Genomic DNA, 12245 nt, shown 5'->3' with positions numbered 1-12245 from the left:
GCAACCCCTGCAGTGATTTTCGGGAAAGGGCTTAAAATATAAGCCCTTCGCTGAAAATAAGCCCAAGCTGACAAAAAAAAAAAAAAAAATAATAATACATCACCTAGCGCTCCAGCGTGGCTTTTTTTCTGCAGCTCCCTAGCAGTTCCTCTGTATTCTGGTGGCCAAGGATCTAAAAATCCCCGCCTCCAGAAAGCACTGCCTCTGATTGGCTGAGCACTGTGACCAATCAGAGGCCATGCTCAGCTATTGAGCACAGCAAAAAACCCCGTAAAAGATAGGTCTTGCCCTATCTTTTTTTGCACGTAGTAATATCGCGTGAGAGTCATACTAGTGAAAATTAAACCATTGAAATCAAAACGCGACAAAATCACAGTCATGTGACACTGAACGATTTTATTTTTGCTTGTTTGAATGAGTTTTCTGAAGGATAATCGTTCCATGTAAAAGGACCAATTTGTTATTGTTTATATCTAAATATCTGTGGAGACATATAGGTGAGCTGTAGAAACTTATTACACAGTTGCTTCATGTTTCATTATACATTAATTGAGATAATACAATAATGTGGTTGCCAGGTGAACATAGCCTAATGCTTATGTGGTAGTTATATTATATACATTGTCTTGTGTTCCAATCACTCATATTCTCATTCCATGGGATTGTCAGATCAACACGGCACCTCTGGAAATGTATTCAGAACTTGTTGGGGTTTACTCCCCGAAAGAGGTTGGTGCGGGCTTGTTGTGCTCTTCTACCTCCCAGCCTCCTCTTCTTCAGTAAATGGTGCATGCATAATACAGAGAATGTCATATAAATCATCTGCACATTTACTTTACTTGATTCATTCTTTGCACAGTGTGAAATATTACTATTATACTGCTGGACATACTTTGTGTCTTTCTGAGTATCACATTTCCAGGTTCTTTTCTAAATCTCGTAAGCAGAAGTTTTACTGCTGTGTCTTGCTATTTGCATTGCAATCTACTATTAGATCCACTATTTGATGACCATGATTATTGTATTTTATCGAGTTCTATGTCTTTTTTACGTTTTTTGTGTTCCTCAGACTCCTCACCTTGTAAATCTCAATGAAGATCCTCTAATGTCTGAGTGCCTATTATATTACATCAAAGACGGCATTACAAGGTGAGAACAGACATATCTGTTAGGGCTCATTCATTTGGACGTTTGCGAAGTCGGTTCGTGAAAAACACACCATATTCACTGTGTGTATATATGCACTTTTTATGTGTATGCGTTTTTTTTACGCGCGTGTTGCATGCCTATTCACTGCATTTTTCACGCTTGTAAAAAATTGCTCAGTCTCCTAGCAACATGCGTGAAAAATGCAGTGAATATTTATTGTGCTTTTCTACACTCCCATTGATATACATGGGGTAAATTTGGTCCGTGAGATCCCTGGTGTGATGAGCAGCTACTTCTGAAGTTGCTGCGTCTTCTCTGATGTCAGAAGGGATGCGAAGCGAGTGATGAAAGGAGACAGCGATACTGCAGAGAAGCAAGACTGAGCAGTGTGGTCAGCCTGGGATATTTACTGAGGTGGACCAGACACAGAAGGGCTCATTAATAGAAACAGTAGGTGGCGCTATTCTAACATCAGTCCTGGAATATTAGGGGAAAGAAACATTATTAAATAAGTGTAAATACAGAAAAAAATGTTTATAAGTATGTCTGACTTTCAATATACCAAACAGTCTATATGGGACATCCCTTTAAAAAGTAGGTGAATGTCAAATTTGGAATCCAGTATGATAGAAGAATTCCAGGACATAAAAAAAAAGACTTGTAGAAGAGAGAAGAAGGTCACATGCACACAATATTTTATTGTACAGCATAAGGAATGATGGTTTCAGTTGTGTTTGTTTTACTATAAATAGTCCAAGTTTTGGGAAAATGCATTACTTATTTATCTTTTTTGTGTGGCAGAGTTGGACGTGAGGAAGTAATGAGGAGACAGGATATTGTCCTCAGTGGACATTTTATCCGCGAAGAACACTGTATTTTCCGGAGCGATACCTCACTCTGTGGATCAGGTGATCTGGTCAAAAAATTTGTACTGCAAAATTGTCCATGAAGAGTATACAGAGAATATTATCTGCCTCATGCTAATATTTTTACTCGCTCACAGTTGCCGTGACACTTGAGCCGTGTGAAGGGGCCGACACATATGTAAATGGAAAGAAAGTGACAGAGGCGTGCGTGCTGAGATCTGGTGAGACCCCTATACTCAGTATATAAGAATATATGAAGGCTACCTGGAATGTAAAAGTACTTGTAAGGGTGGTTTCTCACTTGCATTGGGGATTCTGCTCCCTGATAGGTTCGGGGAGCAGGAAAGGGGAACCCCCACGGCCGAACGGTTCCGTCTCTGGACACCGCCAGACAAACCCGATTGACTATAATGGGGTCCGTCTGCTTTCTGCCCAGCTTTTGGACAGCGCTTTTTCTTCCGGTACTTTGAGCTGGATCTGTGATTGAACTTACAGCCAATGAGCAAACTAACTGAACCAGCAAACACTTGTTAGTCAGTTGATTGCATGTTCTATGCAGATGAAAAATGAGAATTAAGAAGTTGTAGGCAGCACATCTTCCCGTCTGAGTGGGGGATGTGCTGTTGATAATTGAAAAAGGACTTCGGAGGGCATTTGCATTCCCAATTAAGCTATGGTGAAATTGTTCCAATCCCAGCCAACAAACGCCAATTTCACAGCATCTGTTACTCTATCCAGAAGACTACTTCAGGGCAGCACAGCATAGTAACAGACACGAAGAGATTGGAGTTTGGCTGATGAGTGTTTTTGTCATAAAGTGAGTTCCCAGCACTACTCATAGCTTAATGGGTGGATAAAGGGTGCAGGGAAAGATTGACAATCATGTCAATGATTGCTTGTCCCCCATATTGGCCTATTTAAAGGACCAGTTAAAGGAGCATCAATCCTGATGATCGCTGCTTGTTTAATGCTGATATCGGCCAGTGTAAAAGGGTCCTAAGTCATTGAGTCCTTTTTTGCCAGGCTTATTACAACCATATTATATTTATTTAGTTACATCCAATTCTCAAAAAATGTTTTGCTGGAGTGCTGAATGGTGAATCTGCTTGGTGCAATATGTGGAGATTAAATCACTAATATAGGGATCGTATCACTAATGTAGCAGGGGTCTAGGAAAGCTTTATCAAAATCATTGTTGGTGTCCCATTAACGAGGTAAGATTTTGGAGTGTGGGGGGTAACCAGAATATCCAGAGGAAATCCACACAAACACAGGTAGAACATACAGACTTGGTGGGAATTCAACCCAGGACCGCAGTGCTGGAAGGCAACGTTGCTAATCACTGACCACCGGGCTGCTACCAACTTCCTCAAACTTGGTACCATGTGAAATACTTCTGTTTCTTGGCATCATCCTTGGCCTCATTTTTCCATTTAGGTAATCGAATCATTATGGGGAAGAGTCATGTATTTCGCTTTAACCACCCCGAGCAAGCGCGGCAGGAGAGGGAACGTACTCCATGTGCAGAGACTCCAGTAGAACCTGTGGACTGGGCATTTGCTCAGCGGGAGTTACTTGAGAAGCAAGGTATTGACATGAAGCAGGAGATGGAGCAAAGGTGAGTCTTCTTGTAAAGGAGGGAGGTCTTGTCCACATTACTTTTATCTCAGTTTTGGATTTCTGTTTCTTTGTGCTGTTTTCAAAGCAGAGAAATGGAAGTGAAACTGAAATAAACAAATCCATTTTTCCCATTGATTTCAATGTGACATCAAGGAGGACCTGATGGTAATCCTCCACCATACAATAAAACTAAACAATACTGTTTTCTCCATCAGGCTTCAGGAGTTGGAGGATCAGTACAGGAAGGAACGTGAGGAAGCAAATTACCTTCTGGAGCAGCAGAGATTGGTGAGAAGTACTTGACATAATATGTGTGTAGAAGGGCTGGTAACTAGGTTAGGCTGAAGTGCTACTGCGGTATGTTCTTGGAACAATAAACTGAAGCCACATAGATTAAAATACACCCATATTTTATAATGTGGAGATGACTCATTTTCTATGCCTAGGCACAACATTATACTCAGTGCAGAGACCATTGTACTCAATTTTATGAAACATTATGAGCAACATCAAGTACAGACAATACATAAAATAAAGGGCTCGTTCACATCTGCGTTAGGGCTTTCCTTCTCTTTGTTCTGTTTTTGGAACATTAAAACCGAATTAGATTTTCCAATTTTTTTCCCCCATTGATTTCAATGGGTTTTTGGAATTATTTGTTCATTTGAAAAAACGGAAACATAATAGAACAGAAGCAAACTGAAAGCATTGGTTTTTTTCTTTTGAAAACTCGTCAAAATCAAAGGAGAAAAATTAAGAACATTTAATTCCGTTTTAACTCAGTTTTTCTGTTCCAAAAAAATGGAACAGAAAGACATAAAGCCCTAACGCAGGTATGAACAAGCCATAATACACATTAGTTGGTGGGATAGTCTGGATATAATCACTGGCTCAGCAGAGTTAAGTCTAATATGTATGGCCAGCTTTACTGCCAGGATTCCTAGTAAATAACAGCTAATCATTGGGGGTCCCAGCAAGAAAATCTTAGTGATCAGTTAATTACCAAATGACTCTTTTAATGATAGTCTGAGCAAGCTCATTGCTCTCCAGTCTACCTTCTGGGCTGGAGATGCTGGCACGTCCGTAGTTCCTTGGTAGTTCTTGGACTAGTTGGGTTACATCCATTATCATTACCTTGACTAGGCCCTAAGTTTGTTGAGTATCGGCTCAGTTTAATTGGGAACTTATGAGGCTAATATAATATTGTTCCACTATTTGTTGAGTATTGGCTCAGACTAGATAGGAACTTTAGAGGTTAAGCTAATACAGCTCTATGAGCCCTCGGGGGTTATTCCTCAAGGTTTCATATTAGTCTCTGTATGGAATTAGATGGATCCTTGTCCTATGACGATTTAAACACTTTCTGGTATATTAATCGTCATTTAGGACTTTTTGGTCATCCAGTGATCGATTTGTTTAGGAGAAATCTTCATCCAATGCGTGATCCATAATCACGATGAGATTCTCCTTGTTAGCATCTTCTTGTCGGCTCTAGTTACTACAAGACGGATATAGTCACTTTCACCTATATCCAAATTGCTATTTTAACGGCAATTTGTCTCTAATCATTTAGGGTTCCTGATGAGTCACTTAGTTGACTGAAACCCGTCGAATTAGAACCCAATCAGTTAGAACCAGAACTCAAGCAGTTATTAGGGAACCAGAACTTAGTCAGTTACTATGAATCAGAACCAAATCAGCTGCTATTTCCACTCACAATCATAAGTGGAATTAAATCAGCTAGTATTTTCTCTCACTATCATAAGTGAGAGATATTCTGAATCAGAATCTAACCAGCCACTAGCATCCCTCACAATTATAAGTGGGAGAGTTTCTAATTACCTTCTTAAATGGACAGGGGGGCCGACATATCATTATAGGTCCTTCAAAGTGAAAGAACTAGAACTAAATCAGCTAGTATTTTCGCTCACAATCATAAGTGAGAGGTATTCTGAATCAGAATCGAACTAGCCACTAGCATCCCTCACAATTATTAGTAAGAGAGGTCCTAATCACCTTCCCAATCGTATAGGGGGACCGACGTTGTTATTGTAGGTCTTTCATCTACAGTAGTGGATCATTTTCTAAAAATTTCCATCTCATACGGAAATTTTATGCGGCCGATTAGAGATTAGTAGTTGACTGATATTCTACTATCTATGGGGGCTTCTTTGACCTTCGTTCTATTTGTTGTGTTGCAGATGGTTTGTGTCTTGTATGTTGTTTGAGGCGTATTATTTTAAATTTATTAATAAAGGTTAATTTTTAAAAGGGTCAATACAGTGAATACGTTTTGGATCTTCTATTGATCCCTCTGCCTCAGTGATTAAATAGTCTGAGCAAGCCATTTAATGATAATGAAGATTAATCTTCACTATGTGGATACATTTTAAACATTTTTTAATTTATTTCCCAAGCAAGTTCTGCAGTGCTGTTCAGAAAATGTATTTTAGCATCAGCATGTATCAGTGTGGGGCGCATAACCCTATTTCCATATCTGTCAAACACACTAGAACAAAAATCATTGGATGTCAATTAGACTAGGTGTATGTTTTATGGAAAACTGCAGTGCCTAGAGGAAAACCAATGCAAATATTACTACTTGCAGATGCTACAAGTCAACTACCTTGCTGCCTACCTTAGGGCCAATTTCGTAGTGAGCCAATTGACCTTTCTCAAGCAAGGCGAAAACATATGCACTCCTTGTAGATTTTGCATTAGTAGAATATGAATCCTAGGCCCCACTTGGCTTACTGAGCCACCAAGTTGCCCAGTACTCAACTATTTTAGTCTACATTATTTGGCTTATTTCTCTACCGTTATAGCACTTAACAGTGCACACAATTCATACTTTTATACCACAGGATTATGAAAGTCGTCTGGAAGCTCTACAAAGACAGATGGATTCTAGATATTATACTGAAGTCAATGAAGAGGAGGAAGAACCTGAGGATGATGGTAAAAATGCTAAAGTATCTGTGCTGCATTTACACAATCAATTCCTTCACATCAAATAGTAGCTGAACATATATAGAGAGCTTCATACATATGATCTGTCTGACAAACGTATCTTTGCACAATCAGCCTCATCTCGTAAGCAGTAAATCATCGCAGAAAGACTCCTACTTGATGGGAGCAAAGTAGAGATAAGCGAGCACGCTCGGTTAAGGCAATTACTCGAGCGAGCATCGGTCTTTTCGAGTAACTGCACACTCGTCCGAGAAAATTCGGGGGGCGGCGGGAGGGAGCGGGGGGAGAGTGAGAGAGATCTCTCTCTCCCGACCCCCCTCCCGAATTTTCTCGGACGAGTGTGCAGTTACTCGAAAAGACCGATGCTCGCTCGAGTAATTGCCTTAACCGAGCGTGCTCGCTCATCTCTAGAGCCAAACTATAATTAATGTCGATGCTTTTAGCTATAATTAATGTCTATGCTTTTATTTCAGTTCAGTGGACAGATCAGGAGTATGATCTAGCTTTGTGGGCTTTTCGAAAATGGAAATGGTACCAATTTACATCACTGCGTGACCAACTCTGGGGCAATGCCATCTTCCTGAAAGAGGCCAATGCTATCAGTGTGGAGCTGAAAAAGAAGGTAAAACTCACAAGACACTTAGAGACATTTGGGATGTCTTCCCTCTCCACTTGTTCTCCATATGTGTCCATGTAGTAAATATACAAATAGAAAATATGAATTGATTAAAACTAATGAATTAATAATGTTTGATTAATAATTTTCAGCATTTATTTAACAAACCTATATGTCAAATTATTCTTATTATATAAAGTCTGCGTGGACGGTGGGGTCGGCAAAGACACAACTGCCAACTCAGTCCATATCAAAGTCCAATCAGTTTACTTTTCTTGATTTTTCAGCCCAAAAAGGAAAACCCAGTGGCAGCACAGCACGTACACGTAGTGCAGTAAACTAGACAAACACTTGCCCGTCAAGGCACTAACTAGACAGTAGTTTTTTCTCTCAGCTACTTCTAACCTGTAGGCAATTGTCAGCAAAACAGCAGCAGTCCACATTGGTAGATACCATACCCAACTGGGTGTCAGTCTAAGGGCATCCTTCCCTGTCAGACTTATGGCATTACAGTTTGGTCTGGACCCCAGGCTTGCAGCCCTCTCAGCTCCTTCTGAGCTGTCTCTCACAGGAGGTACTCCTCCAACCACATCCATACAGCTGTTCCTTCTAATCAGCACTCAGTATGCCTGTACTAAAGCCCCTCGCAGGCTATTCTGTGTAGTTCTCCAGCCCCCTGCAGGCTATCTCTTGTACTGCATTACCACAACTATAATAAAGTTCAGTGCATTTTTTGACTACAGTGCTGTCTTTTCTTTTCCAGATTCATCTTCCTAAAATGACCAGTATCTTGTCTTTCCAGGTACAGTTCCAGTTTGTGCTGCTGACAGATACTCTGTATTCACCACTACCACCAGACCTTTTACCTCCTGATGCCCACACCGAACGTGAGAAACGTCCCTTCCCAAGAACCATTGTGGCTGTAGAAGTTCAGGACCAGAAGAACGGTGCAACTCACTACTGGACCCTGGAAAAACTCAGGTCATTTTTGAGCTTTTTGATTTAATTGCATGTCTGAAGGTGGAACGTGATCTTTTTGTTTATTTATCAATGCAAATTGAATAAGGGCACTTTATGCTCAATGATTGCATATGTATATCAATGCCATCGTTCATGGCAAGCCCACTAATAGCAGGCAGTATCTGGCAAGAAAGAAATTCCTGTAGAATTATAGAATAGTAGAGTTGGAAGGGACCTCCAGGGTCATCGGGTCCAACCCCCTTGCTCAGTGCAGGATCACTAAATCATCCCAGACAGATGTCTGTCCAGCCTTTGTTTGAACACTTCCACTGAATGAGAACTCTCCACCTCCCGTAATTGATCTGAACAATGATTGTGCAGTCACATTAAGTCTTGCTGTTTTTGAGGCTGTTGGCAAGTTGCACTGCAAGTTTTCAGGACCTTTTGCACAGGACGAGATAGGGCACATGACGCACCACAAGCCGCAGTAAATTCAGCACCAAATTCGAGGGCTGTGTTACAGTGTGAACAATTATCGTTCACTTTCGTTCAATTTAACGATTATTTGAATGAATTGTTTTGTGTAAAGGAGCCCAAAGTAAATATTGCAGTGTAATCAATACTGTCAGCAACCATGAATTAGATTTAAGATGTGCCTTTAAAGGTGTTGTCCTGATGGGAATATGGGCAATGTAGAAGAGCATCATCTACTCTTGACCTCCCTCCATGAAAACCAGAGTGCAGAGAAAAGCTAGAAAAGCTTAGTTTTGGGAAGTGGTTATCCAGTTGGGACGGCCCACTAAAAAAAACAATTCTGTTTACTGGTATATAAATAATAAGAAAAAATCCATTTACAGTGTAGTCTAAAAATCTAACACTATCTAAGAGCCCTGAAGAAGTAGTGGCGGTGATGGTTAGCACTGTTGCCTTGCAGAGCTGTGGTTCAAACTTCAAATCTTTACAAGGATAACATCCAAATGGACTTTGTAAAACTCAATGCAGTTGTTGTCCTTGGTCAGATTTGAACCTAGTTCTACAAGACAACAGTGCTAACCTCTGAGCCACATCCATCGAAGGACCACCACTGGTTTTAATGAACTTGTGGTTTGGATGAAAGGAACTGCCTGGAGTTCAGATTCTAACCAAACTTTTAGCAAAATTCGTCCTGAAACAGGGATCTACTGGTTTGGTTTGCTCAACACTTTAAATAACAATAGATATGGTGTTTTGGGATAAGATACACTAACTGATTGTACATACCATTTTACTTATGTATGAATGGTTATCCCTCACAGGCAACGATTGGACATGATGCGTGAGATGTATGACCGTGCAGCTGAGCTTCCATCTGGTCTGACAGAAGACTGTGATAATGTGGTGACGGGAGGAGATCCATTCTATGACCGGTTCCCTTGGTTCCGTTTGGTGGGCAGGTAAGTTACATTTTATTCCAACATGTGCACACTGCATAAACTCCTTGGCTTGGAAAGCTAATGAACACATATGATTTGTGATTGAGTGGCCTCACTAGAACCATAAGTGTGATCTCTTGTGAGATAACCCCTTGTAATGTAGAAACAGTCATTAAAAAACCCAATACCTACAGATTCTATAGTAATAGCTGCTGACTTAGAAAAACTCTAGCTAATCCAATGCATAGCTCCCCGGGCTAGTTATACCTACATTGTTTTGGTTCTTCCTTGGAATCAGATAGATACAACCAATAAAATTAACTATTAAAATACAATTATCGAATAAAAATTTGCTGAAATGTTCTTTAGCAACAATATCATTAAAAGTCATTAATGTTTAATATAACTTATTTAGCAGGGGAAAGTTCTCTTACTGCTCTCCACCTTCCTTAACCATTCTTCCCTATTCCACAACTTTTGTCTTTCCATTGGTTTGTAGCTTTTCATCCATAATTCTCTATTGTTATGTACCCCTGCCATTTTTCTTATTTCACCAGTTTATACTCTCCAGCCCAACTCTCAAGCCCTTTCCCTAGCTCCCTAGGGTTTTCCAGCCCTGGTGTGGATTAACCTATTCCATCTTGTACTAACCTCCCACCTCCCCCCTTTCTGATCTCAGCTCTCCCTTATTCACCACATGCATGAGCGACAGCATGGCCGAATTAACCCCCTCCCCCACCCTCTCAAGCCCTGGCTCCGAGGGCCCAGAGCCAGCCTCTCTGCTTGAAGAGGAGGAGGGTTTGGAGTATGAGGAGGAAGAGGAAGACGGATCCCAGGAGCATCCTTGCTGTGCTGTCCGATCTGACCCGTTTCACGACCGCTCCCCTCTGTTCAGTGTAGTGGGAAGGTTCGTCAGCTCTGCCCAGAGAATGCTGGGAAGCAACCAGCTCTTTCAGGGTAATAGTGTTCCGTACAGCAGCCCTGCTGGCATGCACCAAAGTCAGCGGTCTTAAACCATTTTGTAGACCTGCAATGCACTATAGCATAATGCCATTAGTCAGTTTTTTACATTATGATTTAGTAATGAGATCATTCATATAGTAGTGTTATTAAACTAATCAGCATCTATAGATAACGAATGGAAACACTCATAGCAAACTTTTCTGAGCTCTAGGACCAGTTATGTTGCTGAACAATCCAGTAATAAAAACTGGAGGAGTTCAGCGTTGAGGAGGACAATACAAAAACATTGTGTGACATATGTCAGCCGGGTAGAATGCCTTAAACTGCAGATGTCACTAAGACTGTTTGACCTATAACTACTACCGGTATGAAAGTTACTAAAACTGTTTACTATAAGCAACTCTTTTGCCTACTCATCGTTTTTGTGCAGTAGTGTGTTGTAACAACCAGTCTACATCATCAGTCAAGCTGCGAGAAGTAATTACTGTTTATCCATCAAAGGAATAATCTAGTACTCCATCACAGTATAAGGGATGGCTTTGCACAGGATATCTATCATCTGAAAAGTTGCTCCATAAAGCGAATGTAGGCTACTGTTGCTCCATGTAAACAAAACCACCCACCTGTGACGGGCAACAATTCATTCATAAGTCGCTATTTGTTTTGTATCAGCTCACCTAAAAATAGTCACTGGTTGATTAATATTGTTTGGTGTAAACAGGTGATCGTCCTACGATGACTAGCCAACACCTTTTGCAGAGAGGTGTTCTCTTGGCCTTTGTTGTAAAGCCGATGTTGCAGTCTCTCACTGTAGTGAGTGTTCACCCAAAAACTACTTGTGTGTATTTATATGCGTTCAATGGACTCAACAACCAATGAGCATGCATTGGGGATGGGTTGAAATTTCAAATGCATGCTGACCAAAGAATCTCACATCCCCTAACAAGTTGATGAAAAATATTTCAACCGTGTAAATGCTCCCAATTTATTCAGTGATGGTGAAATTGATCAACTGAACAATAATCACTCTGTGTAAAAGTGTAGTTGTTCGTACACATTAGCAACTAGTCACACGATAGTTGTCCATTGTAAGGCCATCTATATGCTTACTTTTTAATGAAATTTTACAAATATTTTTGGGTGCCCTTTAGAGTTGAGCGAACATACTCTGTCGAGCTTGATGCTCAAACGAGCATCAAGCCGTGTTCGACCCCGTCCCAGTTTTTGGCTCCTTCCTGCTGTGATGTGCCTGCTTTGGCTCCTCCCCACCGCGACGCAGTGCGCGTCATTGGCAAATTTGTTATCTGGTAGGCAGGGGGGGAGAGAGAGAACCAAGAAAAAAAAGCTCGGGACCCGGCGTCCCACATACAAAAATGCTCGAGTCTCCCATTGTAGTCAATGGGGTTCGTTACTCGAGTAGAGCTCTCGAATTTTACGAAAAGCTCGACTCGAATAATGCGGACCTGAGCATTTGGGTGCTCGCTCATCTCTATTGCCCTTTTTTGTTCACACATTTTTAACATATGTTTTTTTTCTGCCATTTTTCATGTCCTTAAGAGAAGCCTATACAAAAAATGAAAAAAAAGGCAGACATCCTACTCCAATTGGTAAAAAAATGCCACTCACCCAAGAAACGCACAAGTGAAAAAGCCACAAAAAAGCACAGTTTGTAGGGCGTTTAATATTTCC

General features: G+C 40.8%; 1 protein-coding gene across 5 annotated transcripts in view; it reads left to right on the top strand.

Moving 5' to 3' along the window:
* Positions 1 to 12245, top strand: part of KIF1A (kinesin family member 1A) — a 180408-nt gene that overhangs the window by 113828 nt on the left and 54335 nt on the right. For all 5 annotated transcript variants that reach the window (XM_066598374.1, XM_066598366.1, XM_066598357.1 and 2 more), the window contains exons 17-25: positions 1070 to 1149; positions 1951 to 2057; positions 2153 to 2236; positions 3453 to 3633; positions 3851 to 3923; positions 6500 to 6593; positions 7079 to 7227; positions 8024 to 8202; positions 9477 to 9614. In XM_066598374.1, coding sequence (XP_066454471.1) covers positions 1070 to 1149; positions 1951 to 2057; positions 2153 to 2236; positions 3453 to 3633; positions 3851 to 3923; positions 6500 to 6593; positions 7079 to 7227; positions 8024 to 8202; positions 9477 to 9614 — 1085 coding nt within the window. The remainder of the gene's footprint in view (positions 1 to 1069; positions 1150 to 1950; positions 2058 to 2152; positions 2237 to 3452; positions 3634 to 3850; positions 3924 to 6499; positions 6594 to 7078; positions 7228 to 8023; positions 8203 to 9476; positions 9615 to 12245) is intronic.

This window comes from Eleutherodactylus coqui, chromosome 1 (genome assembly GCF_035609145.1).
Source record: "Eleutherodactylus coqui strain aEleCoq1 chromosome 1, aEleCoq1.hap1, whole genome shotgun sequence".
Lineage (NCBI taxonomy): Eukaryota > Metazoa > Chordata > Amphibia > Anura > Eleutherodactylidae > Eleutherodactylus > Eleutherodactylus coqui.
Note: the sequence above shows the minus strand (reverse complement) of the source record. Positions and strands in the feature narration are given on the sequence as shown.